The 20,792-nt window shown below is 47.1% G+C and overlaps 1 protein-coding gene across 4 annotated transcripts in view; it reads left to right on the forward strand.

Annotated features, from left to right (window-relative positions):
- The window catches only part of LOC121867847 (phosphatidylcholine:ceramide cholinephosphotransferase 2-like), a 70,838-nt gene that overhangs the window by 18,135 nt on the left and 31,911 nt on the right, over nucleotides 1-20,792 (forward strand). Inside the window, exon 1 of one of the 4 annotated variants that reach the window (XM_042367967.1) lies at nucleotides 14,324-14,495. The exons of the other annotated variants lie outside the window; for them this stretch is intronic. Coding sequence (XP_042223901.1) covers nucleotides 14,431-14,495 — 65 coding nt within the window. The 5' untranslated portion in view covers nucleotides 14,324-14,430. Of the gene's footprint in view, nucleotides 1-14,323; nucleotides 14,496-20,792 lie in introns of those variants that run through there. 4 annotated transcript variants of the gene reach the window in all.

Below are 20,792 nucleotides of genomic sequence, written 5' to 3' on the forward strand. Positions count from 1 at the left end.
TTTTCACACCACTCGTACACCTCCACCACATGAAAGACGCGGTGTGTGTTGTGTTAGTATGGTTTCTTGTTGTTATTTACCTACACCACACTCTGTAGTTTCATGTTAATTGTGTGTCAGGGCGCTTGGTGTCGACAATTTTAAGTTACACACACACACACACACACACAGACACACACAGACACAGGGGCACCAATGTCTCCTCACGTATGTTGTTTCTGTAGTAATATGACACTAGTTGACCACATACAGGACGTCTCAAATGTAAACAAACTCCTTGACACATTTCCCAGGTGATGGCGTGAATGCTCATGTTATAAAGAGTAACATTATCCTCACTTGTAAGAGATCTCCTCACATTATCAACAAGTGAGGCCGCAAGTGTTGCTGTTTTAAGACAATCATTCACTCGATCGCCAGGAAAATATGTCTGGCAGTGTGTTGATGTAAATACACACAAAATGTTCTAGAGAATACAGGAACAGCCATCCACGTGTGTTATGAAATTGCTGCACGTTTACTGTATCAGAATGCCCTTACGATAAAAATCTCTTATTTTGTTATCAGATTATAATTAAAATAGTTTTGTTGAAGAGAAGAGTGAGGTGAAAGGTGATTGGCTCGGCTTTTTTGATGAAGGGCTAGAGGTGATTGGCTCAGCTTGTGTTTATTAAGTTAATGCGCTCTCATTGGCTGACACTACTTTACTGACACTGCCCACAAGGATATTACATCAATACCTTGCCCCCCCACAACCTTGGACCAGGCGCCGTGATGTGGCCTGAATAACACACATGTTGATATTAATTACTGCTCTTCAATAACTACTTAAATACACTCATCATCAATACTTAATAGATACATCAATGTCTCTTGCTGAATAATGTAACCACTGGGTCTGGCGCCTGAAGTCTGGTAGGGGATAATTTTTTGACACTTGGTAAAAATTTGGTCCTTGGTAATATGGACTAGTCTACCCTGCATGCCATTGTAATGCTTCGCCACTCGGTGTTTGGGGAACTGTTTATTATCATTATTATTATTATTAACTACTGTCTACTACAACTATTATTACTACTACCATAACTATTACTACCAGTACTACTATTATTACCACTACAACTACAACTTCTACTACTACTACTATTATTATTATACGTACGAGGCGGGCTATTTGCTAAAGGTGTTTACTTACTCTGTGTGTATTCGTTTTTGTCTAATTGTATTTGCCTAATATAATATTTAGGTCGTAGGATATTTATATAAGCTGGGAGAGTGGAGTTAAGGGGGGTGTTTGCAGGGGAAGGGCGAAGTTAAGGGGGTGTTTGCAAGGGAAGGGCGAAGTTAAGGGGGTGTTTGCAAGGGAAGGGCGAAGTTAAGGGGGTGTTTGCAAGGGAAGGGCGAAGGGGTGTTGCAGGGAAGGGCAGAAGTTAAGGGGGTGCAGAAGGGGAAGGGGCAGAAGTTAAGGGGTGTTTGCAGGAAGGGCAAGTTAAGGGGGTGTTTGCAGGAAGGGCGAAGTTAAGGGGTGTTTGCAGGGAAGGGCAGTTAAGGGGTGTTTGCAGGGGAAGGGCAGGGGGGGTGTTTGCAGGGAAGGGCGAAGTTAAGGGGGGTGTTTGCAGGGAAGGGGCAGAGGAGGGGTGTTTAAGAAGTTAAAGGGGTGTTTGCAGGGGAAGGCTGGAGTTTAGGGGATGTTTACACACACACACACACACTTATGGGTTACTGTGGGTACGTTAGGTTAGGTCAGGTCAGGTCAGGTCAGGTCAGGTGATACTAGCGTTAGGGTGGTTAATCTTCAGGTAAAATAAGCACGGGAGGGTGGGGGCTAGGGTGAATCTTCAAGTGACCTGATTTTTTTGTATTTAAAGAAACTAACTGCGTAGTCGAGGCAGGTAATGGGCGGAGAGGAGTGAGTGATAACCCGAATATATGGTGACACCTGGACGTCTTGATCACCTACCTGCCTACCTGACCCACCTACCCACCCATCAACCCACCCATTAACCCGCCAGCCCACCCATCAACTTCCCACCTCCCACCCATCCCAGCCCCCATCAACTCTCCCACCCACCAGCCCACCCATCAACTCTCCCACCCACCACACCCATCAACTCTCCCACCGCCACCCACCCATCAACTCTCCCCACCGCCACCCCACCCATCAACTCTCCCACCCACCCACCAGTCCACCCATCAACTCTCCCACCACCAGTCACCATCAACTCTCCACCCCACCCGCCATCCCACCATCAACTCTCCCACCCACCAGCCCACCCATCAACTCTCCCACCCACCAGCCCACCATCAACTCTCCCACCCACCACCCCACCCGCCACCCCACCCACCAGCCCAGTTATCCACCCACTCACCTTCTCTGCCCCTCCCTGATCATCTTGCACTTCACCTTTATGCCTCACTCACTCTCCTCTCCCTCACTCCCCTCCTACACCTTCTTCCCTCTCCCTCACTCCCCTCCTCCTCTCCTCTCCCTTACTCCCCTCACCTCCTCATTCCTCTCCCTCATTCCTCTCCTCTCCCTCACTCCCCCCTACACCTTCTCTCCCCTCCTTCACCCCACCACCAGACAACACAGGTACTCTTCACGTAATTACCTGAGCGTGAAGTTTGTACTCGAGACTAATGGCGTATCCGTGTATGTCACCTGCCGCCTTTACTGCTCTCTTCTCAAGAACCCCCCGCATCTCTCCTTCCTCCCGCCTCTCCCTCCTCCAGTCTCTCCCTCCCGTCTCTCCGTCCTCCCGTCTCTCCGTCCTCCCGTCTCTCCGTCCTCCCGTCTCTCCGTCCTCCCGTCTCTCCGTCCTCCCGTCTCTCCGTCCTCCCGTCTCTCCTTCCTCCCGTCTACCCCTCCTCCTGTCTTCTCCCCCGTCTCTCCCTCCTCCCGTCTACCCCTCCTCCTGTCTTCTCCCCTCGTCTCTCCCTCCTCCCGGATCTCCCTCGTCCATTTAAGCAATGGGGCCCATCTGACTGTCAACTTATCCACGTGGGTCAAGATTTGGTGACCTCAGGTAGAATCGTAAATTACTACACACACAAAAAATACAAAGATACAAAAAATACACAAAATACAACAGAAAGTAAAAAAAAATACACAAAATACAACAGAAAATAAAGAAAATATGCAAAATCTGATCCACAAGAAACCATTTTATTGGGTATTACTTTAGATAAATTTATGAAAGCCGACGGCTGGATCATACTTCAATTGGCCAATTTTATCATCCTATGTAATCGGCTGTAACCTTGGTGGCGTTTGATCTCATGATGGTCCGTGTGTGTGTGTTTGGTTGTGTGTGTGGGAGAGAGAGAGAGAGAGAGAGAGAGAGAGAGAGAGAGAGAGAGAGAGAGAGAGAGCTCCTCCTTCCTCATCTTAAGCTTCCCCTACGCCTAACTCTCCTTACTCTATTCCTCCTCGTCTTTCTCTCTTTACTCCCTTCCTCCTTCCTTTACTCTCTTCCTCCTCTTCTTCCTCTCTTCTTCTTCCTCTACTTCTTCCTCCTCCTTTTATTCCTCTCTTCTTCCTCCTTTTATTCCTCTCTTCTTCCTCCTTTTATTCCTCTCCTCTTCTTCCTCCTCATTAAGTAGAGTAGGTAGTGATATGTTTACTTCTTGCTCACTTCCTCATTAGTCTCTTATCACTTACGTCATTAGTCTCTATCTATCTTTCTGTCTCTCTGTCTGTCTGTCTGTCTGTATGTCTGTCTGTCTGTCGGTCGGAAGTTTACCCTGGCTAACAATATCATCACCACCACTTCCTATATTACACTAGGTGAACTTAAGCCCCGTTGAAGGTTTACTGACCACAACAAGCAGCTCTCTCTCTCTCTCCTTCCTATAGTGAGGTAATGTAGAAGCCTTATCTCTCTTTATCTCTCATTATCTCTCATATCTCTCACGTTTACTAATGTTATCTCTATCGAGTGTTGAGGCGGCTGAGAGAGATGCCCGTCCAATTGATTACCCAAGAGGGAGAGTGACGGGGGCAATGACGGGTTGTTTATCACGGTCAGGATTACTTGACGGAGAGGGTGTGACTTGACTTGACGGAGAGGGTGTGACTTGACTTGACGGAGAGGGTGTGACTTGACTTGACGGAGAGGGTGTGACTTGACTTGACTTGACGGAGAGAGTCGCACCACACACACACACACACACACACACACACACACACACACACACACACACACACACACACACACACACACACACACACACACACGTGGCCTTGAATCAGCTTGTAATCCGTGAGAAGGTATGACGTGTGTTGAAATATTATATATACTTTATTCAGTATTTTTTCTGTGTGTGTGTGACTCAAGAGGTTAGTTTCATGGGTGATATAAACAGGTGTAGGTGTATGGTGGAGTGGTGAGGGGTGGGTGTCGTGTCCTCGCTGTGTGGCGGCATCCTGCGGGAAAGTCATGCATGATTCACCTTGTGCCACCTGACTCACGGACGCCAGAGTCACGCCCGCCCTCCTCCACAGCCTCTGGTGCTGCTGCAGTGGAGCGGAAAGCCTGCGTATGAGTCACTGTGGTGTCAGCATCCACGGTGTGTGCGTTATATCCTTTATCGATGTAACTTGGTGTGTTAAAGGGGCTGTAGGGAGTGTTGACAGCAGTACATGTTCAGCCGAGCCTGACCTAGTGAGTATTGGTGTGTTCTCCACTGGGAGTTGATGAGTGAAGTTAAAAGATTGTATTTCTCCTCAATACAGTGAGGCAGTGGGAAGAGTTATAAAGCTGACCGTGTAGAGAGGCTTAATGGCGTTTGGTGTAGTTTACTAGATGACAACTCGGCTGTGACGGCCCACTGAATACCGTTTCCTGTCCCAAAAGGTCGCTGGCTCGCACCAGGGGCATCCTCAATCTACTGGCTACCTAACATTACGATTGGGAAGTGCAGTGCCGGCCACACTGGCTCCGTTTTTGCCGAAAAAAAGCCTAGTTTGCAGTGTGTTGTATTCGTGCTGCCGCCTCCAAGCCTACGGGACCCACTTTCGTTACAAGACGACAGTGCCTAGTGGTATGAGCTGACCACACGACCTAGTTTGTGGGTCCTGTGAAAAGTGTTTTGAACACAGCGTCACACCCCGTGTCTTAATAGTCACACAGACCCAACAGTTGGTGAAGAATGTGTGGCCGTAAAGTGAGTTTCCTCTGCACACAGCAGGAGGTGTGGTCATCTGGCACACACTTGACCACTTTTACTGCGGGTACACGGCGGTAACGGTCGAGTTCATTCTGCGCGTCTAATCAAGTGCTCTTGTGTATAATGTCCAGGATCACACACACGCAGCCCCAGAGGGTGGCGTGATGCTTCTTAGTGTGTGTGTGTGTGTGTGTGTGCGTGTGTGTGTGTGTGCTGTGGGTGGGTGGGTAGTGGAGCCAGTCAACCTGTGTTGTTGTTGTATCTGGTCATTGACTGTTGTGTGGGAGGCTTGAAGTGGAACCTGTCCTCCCTCACACCACACACACACATCTACACTACCACTCACTCACTACACTCCCTCCATACCTTCACCATCACACGTCATTCCACCACACCACACACTCCACATCACCACACCACACTCCACACCTCCACCTCTATCTCCCCACCCTAGCGCCACCACCACACCACACACCTCCATCTCCCCACCCTAGCGCCACCACCACACCACCACTCCACACATCCATCTCCCCACCCAAGCGCCACCACCACACCACACTCCCAATTCCCCACACTAGCGCCACCACGACACCACACTCCCCACCTCCACCACCACTCGCGTCATCCACCTCCACATATTTAACTAATTTGGTCGAGTTCCCCTTAAAAAAAAAATTCCTTCCACCATAGAGAAAGATAACTAGGGAAACCACCGCCTCGCTTCACCTCCGTTCCATCCCCCATGCTCGTGACAGCCCGGGGAGGGGAGGAGGGTAGGTGGGAATGTACGATATTTTTTTAATCAAAGTTGCTGGAGTCAATGAAGGTAGGAGGGAGATAGGGTCCACGGAGGAGTTTTTCATTGGTATTGTCGTCATTGGTGCGATAAGGATTTTTTTTTAGATTTTTTTTCAATTAATTTGCATTTTTTCTGGGATATTTTTGTTATGAGGCAGTGGTGTAGATTATTTAGTTTACGGAATTGTTTTTTTATTGTTATTCTCATTAATAGATCACCTGAAGAAACGTCACCCCAGAGTTTGGCAGGGTGACCATTCTTCAGGTGGAGTCAAGATCTTCAGGCCTAACCTCACCTCACCTAACCTTATCTAATCTACCCATTGTAATGTGCATCGTATATTTTGATATATTGAGTAAAGTATTTTGTATATAGTAGTTTGTGTTTTGCAATATATTCTATATTATGGGCTGGGGTGATGATTCTTCAGGTGGAGCTGGCTGGGGTGATGAATCTTCAGGTGGAGCGGGCTGGGGTAATGAATCTTCAGGTGGAGCTGGCTGGGGTGATGAATCTTCAGGTGGAGCGGGCTGGGGTGATGAATCTTCAGGTGGAGCGGGCTGGGGTGATGATTCTTCAGGTGGAGCTGGCTGGGTGATAATTCTTCAGGTGGAGCTGGCTGGGTGATGATTCTTCAGGTGGAGCTGGCTGGGGTGATGATCTTCAGGTGGAGCTGGCTGGGGTGATAATTCTTCTTCAGGTGGAGCTGGCTGGGGTGATGATTCTTCAGGTGGAGCTGGCTGGGGTGATAATTCTTCAGGTGGAGCTGGCTGGGGGTGATGATTCTTCAGGTGGAGCTGGCTGGGGTGATGAATCTTCAGGTGGAGCTGGCTGGGTGATGAATCTTCAGGTGGAGCGGACTGGGGTGATGAATCTTCAGGTGGAGCCAGGCTGGGGGTGATGGACTTCAGGTGGGCTGGCTGGGGTGATGAATCTTCAGGTGGAGCTGGCTGGGGTGATGAATCTTCAGGTGGAGCGGGCTGGGGTGATGAATCTTCAGGTGGAGCTGGCTGGGGTGATGAATCTTCAGGGTGGAGCTGGCTGGGGTGATAATTCTTCCAGGTGGAGCCAGGCTGGGGTGATGAATCTTCAGGTGGAGCTGGCTGGGGTGATAATTCTTCCAGGTGGAGCTGGCTGGGGTGATGATTCTTCAGGTGGGCTGGCTGGGTGATGAATCTTCAGGTGGAGCTGGCTGGGGTGATGAATCTTCAGGTGGAGCGGACTGGGGGCTGGGGTGATGAATCTTCAGGAGCTGGCTGGGTGGAGCAGGCTGGGGTGATGAGATCTTCAGGTGGAGCTGGCTGGGGTGATGTGAATCTTCAGGTGGAGCTGGCTGGGTGAGGGAGCTGGGGTGATGAATCTTCAGGTGGAGCTGGCTGGGGGTGATGAATCTTCAGGTGGAGCTGGCTGGGGTGATGAATTCTTCAGGTGGGGCGGGCTGGGTGATGAATCTTCCAGGTCTGGAGCGGGCTGGGGTGATGAATCTTCAGGTGGAGCTGGCTGGGGTGATGAATCTTCCAGGTGGAGCTGGCTGGGGTGATAATTCTTCAGGTGGAGCGGGCTGGGGTGATAATTCTTCAGGTGAGCGGGCTGGGGTGATGAATCTTCAGGTGGAGCTGGCTGGGGCGATGAATCTTCAGGTGGGCTGGCTGGGGTGATGGTTCTTCAGGTGGAGCGGGCTGGGGTGATGATTCTTCAGGTGGGCTGGCTTCGGGTAGATGAATCTTCAGGTGGAGCTGGCTGGGGTGATGATTCCTCAGGTGGAGCTGAGCTGGTGATGAATCTGTGGGCTGGCTGGGGTGATGAATCTTCAGGTGGAGCTGGCTGGGGTGAGCTGGCTGGGGGGTGATGATTCTTCAGGTGGAGCTGGCTGGGGTGATGAATCTTCAGGTGGAGCTGGCTGGGGTGATGATTCTTCAGGTGGAGGTTGAACTTTCAGGTGGAGCTGGGGGTGATGAATCTTCCAGGGTGGAGCTGGCTGGGGTGATGAATCTTCAGGTGGAGCTGGCTGGGGTGATGATTCTTCAGGTGGGCTGGCTGGGGTGATGAATCTTCAGGTGGAGCTGGCTGGGGTGATGAATCTTCAGGTGGAGCTGGCTGGGGTGATGAATCTTCAGGTGGAGCTGGCTGGGGTGATGAATCTTCAGGTGGAGCTGGCTGGGGTGATGATCTTCAGGTGGAGCTGGCTGGGGTGATGAATCTTCAGGTGGAGCTGGCTGGGGTGAATCTTCAGGTGGAGCTGGCTGGGGTGATGAATCTTCAGGTGGGCTAGCTGGCTGGGGTGATGAATCTTCAGGTGGGCTGGCTGGGGTGATGAATCTTCAGGTGGGCTAGCTGGCTGAATCTTGAGCTGGAGCTGGCTGGGGTGGTGAATCTTCAGAAAGCTGGGCTGGGGTGATGAATCTTCAGGTGGAGCTGGCTGGGGTGATGAATCTTCAGGTGATCCTTATTAATTATTATTATTATTGTTGTTGTTTTTGTTATTTATTATTATTAGTAGTAGTATATAGAATAAAACCACGAAAGAGAAAACAAACAAACACACACACACACACACACACACACACACACACACACTCACACACACACTCACACACACACACTCACACACACAGTAGCCTTCACCTTCACATTGAACACACCGGATGCGTGTCCCAAAATTGAAATGGAATCTCACAGTAAAATTGCCGCTATGCTTTTATATTTACTCGTGTTTCTTGTATTACTTACGTAGAGTTTAGGTTCCACATTATATAGGACTGGTGAGTATAATCTGGAGCCTCGATTGTATATAGTTCCATTCAATTCAATTCAGGAAGTATGGGAGGGAGGAAGGGTGATAGGAGAGGGAGGGGGGATGAGGGAGGGGTGGTCGGAGGGGGGTGAGAGAGACTGAGAGGGAAGAATGGTCTGGAAAGGATGGAGGGAGAGTGCAGGTCGGGGAGTATGGGAGGAAGGGAAGGACGCTTGAGTGGTCGATTTTTTTAGTTTAACAAATTTATTGGCAGAGCTTGTAGTACAGTTTGCTTTTTCTGAGTAATTCAGTCAGGTCTTGACACTGAGGGTGGTATCACTTCTCACTGCCACGCAGGACAGAGGTTCATACACAAAGAAATACATCATATTCATTAACAACTATAAATGTATAGAGGTCAGGTTCATATGGGTAATGTCACTGTTCACTGCCATGCAGGACAGAGGTTCGTACACAAAGAGATGCATCATATTCATTGACAGTACATATACATATATGTAAACACACACACACACATGTACATACATATACATATATACATACATATACGTCGGTCAGATTCATGTGGGTAATGTCACTTTTCACTGCCATACAGGACAGAGGTTCGTACACAAAGAATGCACCATATTCATTGACACTATATATAGGTCAGATTCATGTGGGTAATGTCACTTTTCACTGCCATACAGGACAGAGGTTCGTACACAAAGAATGCACCATATTCATTGACACTATATATAGGTCAGATTCATGTGGGTAATGTCACTTTTCACTGCCATACAGGACAGAGGTTCGAACACAAAGAATGCATCATATTCATTGACACTATATATAGGTCAGATTCATGTGGGTAATGTCACTTTTCACTGCCATACAGGACAGAGGTTCGAACACAAAGAATGCATCATATTCATTGACACTATATATAGGTCAGATTCATGTGGGTAATGCCACTGTTCACTGCCATGCAGGACAGAGGTTCGTACACAAAGAAGGAAATACATCATATTCATTAGCAGTATATATAGGTCAGTGGATCACATACATTGGAGTCATATTCTAATTGAAGACTAATCAGTGTGGGCTAGCAAATTTGGGATAAACAGCAAGAATGTCCTCAAGCACACCTGATTCAATGAAGTAATTACATAGTTCAAGATACAATAAATCAGGTGGCCTGAAGTCTTTGACAGTGTCACATTCAATAATATAGTGTTCAAGTGTATGCTTTAAAGGTTTATCACAAAGTTTACATGCTGAGTGCTCCGGTATGGGTACAGCGTTACTAACTTGCCAGATGTGTCTGTTTCCTAGCCTAATTCTGGCCACGACTACATCACATGAGTGGTCGAGGAGAGGGAGTGAGGTGAAAGAGGGAGGGGAGGAGAATGGTCAGTGAGAGAGGGTGGGACGCAATGAGTGGTCGAGGAGAGGGAGTGAGGTGAGAGAGGGAGGGGAGGAGAATGGTCAGTGAGAGAGGGTGGGACGCAATGAGTGGTCGAGGGGAGGAAGGTCGGTGAGGGAGGGAGGGAGGGAGGTAGGTAAGGAGAGTGGTTAGTGAGAGAGGGAGTCCTTTAATCTGGAGCTGTATGAGAGAACAGTGTGTGTGTGTGTGTGTGTGTGTAATAATAATAATAATTAACGGTTCATTGAAAAAGTTTGCAGCCCGAAGGCTGAAAATAGACAATGGACATAAATGACTTATTACATACATTGGTGGTTTAACAAAAGCCTTCATTAGAGAAAGGTGAAGGAACATACAGTGAACATACAGATTAATGTTTACACACGTAGATCATGTGAGCTGAGGTGTTGAACAGCAGACTCGTAGTGTAGTAACTCCCTCACAGATGGCGTTATGAGGGGCATCACGTGGAGTACTAGTTCCCTCACAGGTGGTGTTATGAGGGGCTTGACGTGGTGTAGTAATTCCCTCACAGATGGTGTTACGAGGGGCCTGATGATGTTGTAATTCCCTCGCAGATGGTGTTATGAGGGACCTGATGTGGTGTAGTAATTCCCTCACAGATGGTGTATGAGGGGCCTGATGTGGTGTAATAATTTCCTCACAGATGGTGTTATGAGGGGCATCACATGGCGTAGTAATTCCCTCACAGACGGTGTTATGAGGGGCATCACGTGGTGTAGTAATTCCCTCACAGATGGTGTTATGAGGAACTCCACATGATGCTGTAGCAACTCATTCACTACGTGGTGTCGTAGCATCATGAGGACACCACGTGGTCTGTTGTCACAGGACTTCACTCACTCAAGTGGGTAAGGTGTGATCCCAGGCCTCTCTATCGTGGAGTCTCGGGGAATTATCACTGGGTACCTGGGACCTCAATGTGTGAAGGTTAGCTTGGGTAAGACTCAACTGTAACTGCCGAGTTGTTTTTCACTGATTTAAGCACTGTTCACCACTGGTTCCATTCCTTTTCCTAATGAAATAGTAACTTCTGGCGAGAACTTGTTGATATTCCGGTGGGGAGGAGGGTTCAGGGGAGGGAGTTGGTATGGGCCAACATAATAGTTGGCGTGGCTGCTGCTGAGCAGCGCCAGGTGCGTCTGACCCGTCTTGACCCGTCGGTGGTCAAGGATGAAGTGTGTGTGTGTGTGTTAAATATTTTCCCTCTGGTAAATTTAACGTCGTGGAACTGTGTACAAAAATTTACTATATTAAGAGTTTATGCATATATTAATCTTTATGTTATCTGACCACCTTGAACAGTCTGTCGCCACTACTAATTACTACACACCTCTGGACTGTATACCTGAGTTGTGTTGATATTCCCCCCAAACAGTAAATAAAAAAATAAGAATCAGGGTGAGTAGGTAAAGTAGGGATGAGTATATGATTGAATGTTTGGTTAGAACGAGAGAGAGAGAGAGAGAGAGAGAGTTGTCATATGTTAACTGGGTCAGGAGTTTCTTATGAATACTGGCATTGATGACAGCTTTGATGGCGGGTGGTAGTGTGTGTGTGTGTGTGTGTGTGTGTGTGTGTGTGTGTGTGTGTGTGTGTGTGTGTGTGTGTGTGTGTGCACAGGTGGTGGTGGGTGGTGTAGCGCGGGTGGTGATGTGGTGAGACATAATGACCCAGATGTAAAGAAGCTCTAAGAGAACACACCCGCCCCCTCGTCATCCCTAACATGCATTACCCACTTAACTCTTTTAAAGGTCTGGGGTGATATTATTTTTACACTTTCCTTACTCCCTCTCCCCTTCCCCCTCATCCCTCCCCACCCCCTCCTCCCTCCCACACTCATCCCTCCCCACCACTCATCCCTCCCCACCCCTCATCCCCTCCCCACCCCTCGCATCCCATCATCCCCACCCCTCTCATCCCATCCCATCCCCCACCCCTCTCATCGCCCATCCCCCCACCTCATCCCCTCTTCCTACCCCCCTCCTTGATATCACACGTTGTCACAATTCTTTGCCCCCCTTGACGCTCTTATCTTGTGAAGCGTGACTTGCCAGGGTTAGGTTAGGTTAGTATACATAATAAATGATGCTGATTCCTTGGTGTATGCCCTGTATACATAATGAACGACAATTGTATGAATGTATATCTTACTTACTATCCAAAATTCACGATGGATAACTCGCTGAATAACTTTTAATTCTTCCTGTACATGACAACACCTGTCTCAGGAGTTACGACAGGTGTTGATTGGTTAGAACACCTGTGTGCTCTCACGACCATCTACTGTACACAGGTGGCGGCAATATAACGTTAATGATCACCAAAAACTTTTGACTCCCCAGCTTATTACACCCTAAGCTCTACCTGGGGGTGGGGGTGGGGTGGGGGGATAGGTTAGGTTAGGTTAGGTTCGGGAATTAATATTCCACCTATATAATGTTAGGGGGGAATCTCACTGGGAATAAGCCTTACATGGCACTTCTTGGGCTGTCCGTAGATGCATCGAGGTTTATTATCACGTGTTTACCTGCACTGTCTTATGTACACAAACTCCCCCCAAAAAGTTTCTTTACCGTTCGATCAGTTTCAAAATGAACACTTGCAACTCCTATTGTCTCGGTAGGGTTGTCAAAATCACAGTTGTGTCCTATTGTCTAACACAAAATCGTCCAGATACTTTTTGGGTGGTGTGTACAGTTTCGGACAAAGGTTCTCTTCCCCCTGTGGTGAAATTGGATAGGTGTCTAACTTATCCTGCTGTCATCTGGTGCGGGTGTGTTGTTTTATTTTTTATTTTGGGTCGATACTGCTTCATTTTGGTGTTGATACTGCTTCAATTTGGGGTCGATACTGCTTCAGTTTGGGGTCGATACTGCTTCAGTTTGGGGTCGATACTGCTTCAGTTTGGTGTCGATACTGCTTCAATTTGGTGTCGTTACTGCTTCAATTTGGGGTCGATACTGCTTCAATTTGGGAGGCAATGAACTTTTGACCCCGACTATTACATGATAAACCAATATTAACTGATATGACGATTGTACTGAAAGAATTATATCTATCTACAAGAGTGGATATCACGGTGGCCTTAAATAATGGGCCGTCTTGTTCATATGTGACTAGTTTAATCTTAGCAAATGGATGATATATTATTGTTGTTAAAGTTTTTGTTCATTTTTATACCTATGCTGTTAATATTTTGTTATTGAGAGTGACGGGTCTTTGTTACATGTCTGCTTGAATAAAATATCTGAAAACCGGTTGAACTAAATTTAATAAAACTTGGTAGATAAATTTCGTTTTTTGTCAGGTGAGATGTATTTTCATTTAGCGGAAGTGGGTGAGAGTGAGGGTGTGGGGTGAGGGAGTGGGTAGGGTGAGGGTGTGGTGGAGTGAGGGTGTGTGGTGTTGTGGTGTGGTGTGCGGGTATGGTGACTGTGATCTTGGACAACCTTTAGTTAGATTTTTAATTACATTTTCACCCTGATTTAAGACGTGTAGCATCATAGGGAGGCCTCTGTCTATTTGTAGCCCACTGCGGGTACTGTACTTCCTAAATGATTCCTCTCTCGCTAGTTCCTCTCAAGGTGAAGCTCCGGCGCCTCCCCCACACCTGACGCACTTCGGTTCGAAATATTTCCTCCTGGAGAGTGCCTGAGGGACTGAGACCTAAGCAGAGGTGTTACTGGTGGGTACTGCTGTGTTATACTGGGTGTATTGGGGGATTAAGCTTTGATGTAGTGGAGTTCCCTAAGACGAGATGGGTCTGGAATGAATGAGTGGAGGGAGTGAGGGAGGGTCGGCCTCTTCCATGTCAAGAATTCTCGGTACGTAGCGTCCAGTTGCCATCTAGTGTGTTTGTGGTGCCACCCAGCAGTTAGCCGTGACTGTTGGCTTGTTGGACGTCAGTTTTCCTAATTTAATAATGAAAATATTGGACGTGGGATGGTGGTTTTGTTTTAAATGTCAAGGATAAACAAGGAGAGGGTGGGAGGTGGTAGTGGTGGTGTGTGGAGAGTAGTGGCAGTTGATGGCGTAGGGATGGTGGTGGTCTGACTGGGGGTGTAGCTGGGCGAGGTGGGGAGGGGGGAGTAGACGGGCGCGGGAAGCTTGGGGTTGGGGGGACAAAGTGGGGGAGTGAGCAGTGAGGACGTCCTGGCAACGTCGAGCCGAGCGTTTGGGGGATAGTGGAGTGAAGGGAGTGGTGGCGTGAGGGTGTGGTGTGCGCGGTCGCCTGCTGGGGAGTGTGTGTTGTGTTGCAGCTGTTCCACCACGTTACTCATGAGTTACTTCAGACCTTCTGCAGCAACCATCACCGTCGACTCCCCTGCTGTCTACAGCAATCAGTAAGAGCAGCAGAAGCACCTGTGTTTGTATGTGTGTGTGAATGTGTTGTGGTGGGAACTCGGAGGCCCTCATACGCCAGGATAATGTGACCAGCACATTGTGGTTACACCTGCCTGGACGCAGCACGTTGTTCATCGTTGAACACATCTGTGGCCAGACTCACCTGTGTAATGGTCGTTACCCTCGTGGATTAGCGAGTTGTGTGTGTTAACCCACTTACCACCACTGCCACGCAGTTGAATGCGTTTAAGAAGTAGAAAATCAGCGAGTCACATGCTTACGTTCTCTCTTTTGTGTTGGCGAGACACACACACACGTTAATGTAGCACAGCTGCTCAAGCTTCTCTTGTGATGGAGGGACTTTATTCTTATAAGTAGTGAAAAATCCTGTAAGTTGTGAAAACAGTCCCAATCTAGTTATCCACACCTGTGTAGCTTCATGTCAGTGGCTGTGTGAGTTTGTGGTAGCTTGTAAACTGTTGAGGGAAAATGTTACAAGTTAAGAAGTATACGAGCGAGGCAGAGGTGTGTAAAGAAGAAAGTGTGGGTAACGGTGGGAGTGTGGCGTGGTGGTACAGTATAGACTACAGTAGAGTACACATAGTGTGGCAGGAGTAACGGTGTGCTGTGGTGCAGGCAGCAGGTGTCTCGCCACCAAAACCTGCTGCTGCATTTTTACCTACATTCAGGCTCCTCGGCCCTGTTGCAAATATCACTATCATGGTGAAGTTCCCAGTGTGTAGACAGTGGTCCATGTAGTGCGTGTTTGGTGGCTGTGTTGTGTCTACGTTGATGCAGTGATTGTGTTGATTGTTGTGTGTTTACGTTGATGCAGTGGCTGTGTTGTGTGTTGATTGTGTGTGTTTACGTTGATGCAGTGATTTTGTTGTGTGCTGATTGTGTGTGTTTACGTTGATGCAGTGATTGTGTTGTATTTTTACGTTGATGCAATGATTGTGTTGTGTGTGTACGTTGATGCAGTGATTTTGTTGTGTGTTTACGTTGATGCAGTGATTGTGTTGTGTGTTTACGTTGATGCAGTGATTGTGTTGTATTTTTACGTTGTTGCAGTGATTGTGTTGTATTTTTACGTTGATGCAGTGATTGTGTTGTATTTTTACGTTGATGCAGTGATTGTGTTGTGTGTTTACGTTGATGCAGTGATTGTGTTGTATTTTTACGTTGTTGCAGTGATTGTGTTGTGTGTGTACGTTGATGCAGTGATTGTGTTGTATTTTTACGTTGATGCAGTGATTGTGTTGTGTGTTTACGTTGATGCAGTGATTGTGTTGTGTGTTTACGTTGATGCAGTGATTGTGTTGTATTTTTACGTTGATGCAGTGAGTGTGTTGTGTGTTTACGTTGATGCAGTGATTGTGTTGTATTTTTACGTTGATGCAGTGATTGTGTTGTGTGTGTACGTTGATGCAATGATTGTGTTGTGTGTTTACGTTGATGCAGTGATTGTGTTGTATTTTTACGTTGATGTAGTGATTGTGTTGTGTGTTTACGTTGATGCAGTGATTGTGTTGTGTGTTTACGTTGATGCAGTGATTGTGTTGTGTGTTTACGTTGATGCAATGATTGTGTTGTGTGTTTACGTTGATGCAGTGGCTGTGTAGTAGATGGGACGTATGGGAGTTGAAAGCGTCGGGGTATAGAGTACGTCGGAGCCATCAGTGTGGGCCTGCTGTCTCCCCCTCCACCTCCCTCCCCAACCAGTGTAAAATCGAGTCCCAACAGAAACTGGTCACACTGGTTATGGTGAGAAGGAGGCGAGGGGGATTAGTGAGGAAACTTGGGGGATCGTCACGTATTCACCCTGGGCCACCACGAGCTCTCCAGGAAACTATTGGGGATCGTAGTGCCCAGAGCGGGAAGATGTACTGTACGTAGTTCTCTCCTGCCAGCTAAGAAACCAGGTTTACCTTGTGGCGGGGCACGTGGAGTATTAGTCTGTGTTGTGCTCGGGGGCGGGAGATCATTGTGTTGGTGGGTCAGGGTGAGTGGTGTGTTAGGGCGGGGAAGGTGGGCGGCGTAGAGACAGGCAGGTGGGTGGACCTAGTGATAACAAATAACAAGCAACATTCGGTTATTGAGTCTTCATTGTCCTGACAATCTAGGAGCTTCAGTGTCCTGACACAGGACACACTCCTGAAAGCGAAGTTTAAAACGTCACAATAAACGCCACAAGTATCAGCCACGTAACAATTAAGTGTTACTTTTTGAAGGGGACGTTTAATTCATTGTTTTTAATTTTTTTTATAAGTGTGCGCCTTCACACGGTGAGCACTTATAATGTGCAGCTTGTTTACTAGTGTGACCTTGTTGTTGAGTACAGCAGAGATAACAAGTCTTGACTTAAGATATGAAGGTCGTCCACTTGAAGTATGTTAATAAGAACTGTTTCTCTCGGGAATTATCCTGGATTCTCTACCTTAATGGAAATTTCATTAATGGAAATTTCATCCAGAAAAGTGAACATTCACACACACACACACACACACACACACACACACTGTGTTCTTGTATAATTATGTATGTCTTGTGTACCTGACCCCTGGTGAACACTTAAATTACACAACTCAGATAAGCAGATGGACTTGTCGTTATGTTCAGGTATTGTGGCTGTGAGGGAGGTGTGCGAGTGTCAGTACTAAAGGGGAAGTGACAGTAAGTGCCACAAACATACAGCCACAATATAACCATTGCTTGGAGAAGTCACATACCTGTTTCTGGAGGCTCGCCATATGGGTACAGTGACATACGTGAGGTGGCATAATGAGGTAGAGGTGGGGTTAGGTTCATACGGCCACACAGGCGGGACAACTGATGACATGTTGACACCGATGTCTTGGTATTGGCGGTGCTCCATTAACAGCAGACACCTGGGAGTAATGGAGGCACCAGGTAGTACTACACACATCACAAACACCGTGTACCCACTCCGCAGTATGGCTCCATGGCTGCTATACCCGTGTCTTGTTGAGGTGTGACCCTTACAGTAAGAAGGTGTTGAGACATTCTTCACACAGGACAATCATTATTTTGGGTGGTAGGAATGTGGTGGCCATGAAGGACATTGGTTTTGGCCTGCGAGAATGGACATACGTTCAGGGCTGGGGGGGGAGGGGTGAGTATGGCCACTGCTCTTAAATTTGAAGTCACAGTCATAACCAACCTAATAAATCATGTTGTCAGAGGAGCATTGTGTGTGTAACGAGCTGTATCTGACACTATAAGGTGATGTTGGTCCAGCTCGGAAAGATTTATGCAGTCGTTACCTCGTTTATGACACCCAACACTGTACTTTGGGACAGTGCCACAGTGTTTTGAATATATTACCTCGAACTCGCCGGGAAGTATAGGTTGGGCAGACATACGAGTGATAAAACTTGGGCTCGATAAAGTTAATACAGTTTCCTTCATTCTTATGTTCTTAAAATAGTTCTTCAAGCCACCAAGACGAGGCAGGTGAGGATAGTTATAACTCTAGAATAGTTCACCCTCGCTACACAGGTTATAGAGACGGTAAAATAACACATTACTATTTGTTCTAAGTTGCCACATTTTCAGCAATATTAACCTGTGCATATGATTCCAGGTAACATCAGTCTATAATAATGCATATAATTATAGATTTTCTAGAAACATACTTATAACATGATACATTTCCCAAGGCCTCCAGCTTTGAGGGACAGTACAATAAGACCTGACCAGTCCGATTATTTTCAGTCGACTATCCATCCATCCATCTTTTCCTATCCTATCCTACACCTAGAGGCACGTAAGATCGGACACTGTCTACAAAAAACCGTTGGGTATTTGATTGTAGTGATATGAGGGGTCAGTCCTCTTCAAGCACTCGATGGTGGGGGGGGGGGGTAGCGGTGGTCTCCTTCTCGTGTTGATGCCCCTGAGTTCAAGTGTTGTTGGTGGAGGTTCGGGGTTCAAGTGAGTGTCGCTGGTGGAGGTTCGGGGTTCAAGTGAGTGTTGTTGGTGGAGGTTCGGGGTTCAAGTGTTGTTGGTGTAGGTTCGGGGTTCAAGTGAGTGTCGCTGGTGGAGGTTCGGGGTTCAAGAGATATTGTTAGAGGTCAAATTGTTTAGTTATAAATAATGGAGGAGGATAGAGGTTGTACGGCAGCGCTCAGGTAAACACCCACTCATTAGTGTGTGTGGAGGTGAGGTGGCAAGAGGAGGAAGTAGATTAAGAATACGAGAAATGTTTACCCCAGAACATGGTGGTTTTGGTCCAGTAGTGAGTCACACTTCTCTCCGCCAACCCAAACACATAAGAACACCAGCCTAAATTGGAGGCGGACACACATATGCGCCAAGTTATTTTACTCCCAGTCTTGTTGTGTCTACATACATACATACATACATACATAACGGTTGTGTATGTATGTGTGTGTGTATGTTAGTTGTTCGGCTCCTATACCACGTGTTGCAGCCAACCCACATTTTCCACCTCGGATATTGTCGCCTCAGGCTGTGGTCCTTGGTTGTTGATTGGTCGACTCCACGAGGTCCTTGATGTTTATTGGCTAACTCCACGCTGTCCTCAATGTTGATTGGCTGAAGTGGGGTTGAAAACACTTAGGATATATGAAATAAATTGTTGTTATTGTTATGGGTCATTGTCATTCTCGTTGGTGATTGGTCGAAGGTTATTGGACCCGTTGGTGATTGGTTGGAGGTTATTTGAATCTTTCATTTGAGTTATTGCAAGATCAATGATTGTTGCTAAATGTCTTGTGTATGATAATGAGCGTTGCAAGTCTTACGTGGTGTTTACCTGATGTGAACCTAACTGGAATTAACTAATACCGTCGTAAACTTAAGCTGGGTGTTAACTCTACGGTATTTTCTAGTTTATGGAGAAAAATCAAACGCCATTGGTGTGTGAGGGTGTTGGGGTGTGTGGCGGTGATGGTGGGGAGGGTGTGGTGGGGGGAAGGAAGTGGTGACTGTACAACGTGATGGCAGTTGGGAAGGATGTGGTCAGGGTTTGGGAGGTGGTGAGGGAGGGTGTGGAAGAGGTGTGGTGGGGTCACTGTTATATGGGAGGGACGTGTAGAGTGAGTGTGACGTAAGACTCAAAAATACGTGTGAGTGAACCAACTTACAGCAACCAGCCCCCGCCCACCTCCGCCCACCTCCTCATCGTAATGGAGGGTGACCCGGTGAGGCGTCTCGCTTAGCTGGAGCATGTAAATACGCTCCCCAGTAACCAAGATGACTTCATTAATCTTGACGGAACTGAAGGCTGATGACAACAAAACCTAACATGTCACACAAAGACTTAGAAATTAGTGAAGATATGTATGACCGGATACTATTGATCATTGTTAATTGTTAGTTACCTGACCTGGATTACCTGGGCATACACCTTGGTCTGTGTTGAAGATCGTGGGTTACAGCTTGATTACCCAGGTGTAGTTGTCATCGTCCACAAGCCAACACGAATGTAACCTAATTATTTTATATATCATATTCCATCCCACCTCCTTCACCTCACTCTCTTAAGTCTATACGAACGAAAGACTAAGAAAGAGAATTAAATAATAAAGAAGAGAAATAAAGAGAAAAATAGTAAGAAACGATAAAGAAATAATAGAAAATAAAAGGAAATATACTTAATTTGTTATAATATACCAAAGTGGTTAAATTTATCTACAATATATCAAATGAAACCCAATTATTAACACTGAGGCTCTATATTAACACTACGAGTACTTTAACTACACAGGTTCTTCGCATTACTTAAGGGACAAAGGTGAGGTAGAGAATTAAGTTAATTTTGTGGCGGTAACCTTTGCTCTTGTAGACCTGCCGCTGGTATGTTATTGTTTCTTTTGTTGTTGTTTTTGTATGCGTGGATTGTTGTGTGTTTGTCGTATGATATCCTGACGAGTCTTTTGTGGCACCCTGATTCATCGTATGGCATCCTGACCTCTTCGTATGGCATCCTGACCTCTTCGTATGGCACCCTGACCCCTCGTATGGCACCCTGACCCCTCGTATGGCACCCTGACCCCTTCGTATGGCACCCTGACCTATCTCTTGGCACCTTCACCTCGTGGATGGATTATGTAAAGTTGGGTGGTGTTTTTTTTTATGCAAGAGAGAATCCTCAACATGTGACCCTCAGCTCTTGTCATGGGATCTGCCTATTGTCTGAGTCACGTCTTACACCTCTGGTGTGATGACCACCTTCCTTCCCACCCACCCACCCTCTTACCTCCCCTCTCCCTCCCCTCACCTTCCCCTCACCCCTCCTTCCCCACCTCCCT

The sequence above is a fragment of the Homarus americanus genome, unplaced genomic scaffold, assembly GCF_018991925.1.
Source record: "Homarus americanus isolate GMGI-L3 unplaced genomic scaffold, GMGI_Hamer_2.0 scaffold37049, whole genome shotgun sequence".
NCBI classification, from domain to species: domain Eukaryota; kingdom Metazoa; phylum Arthropoda; class Malacostraca; order Decapoda; family Nephropidae; genus Homarus; species Homarus americanus.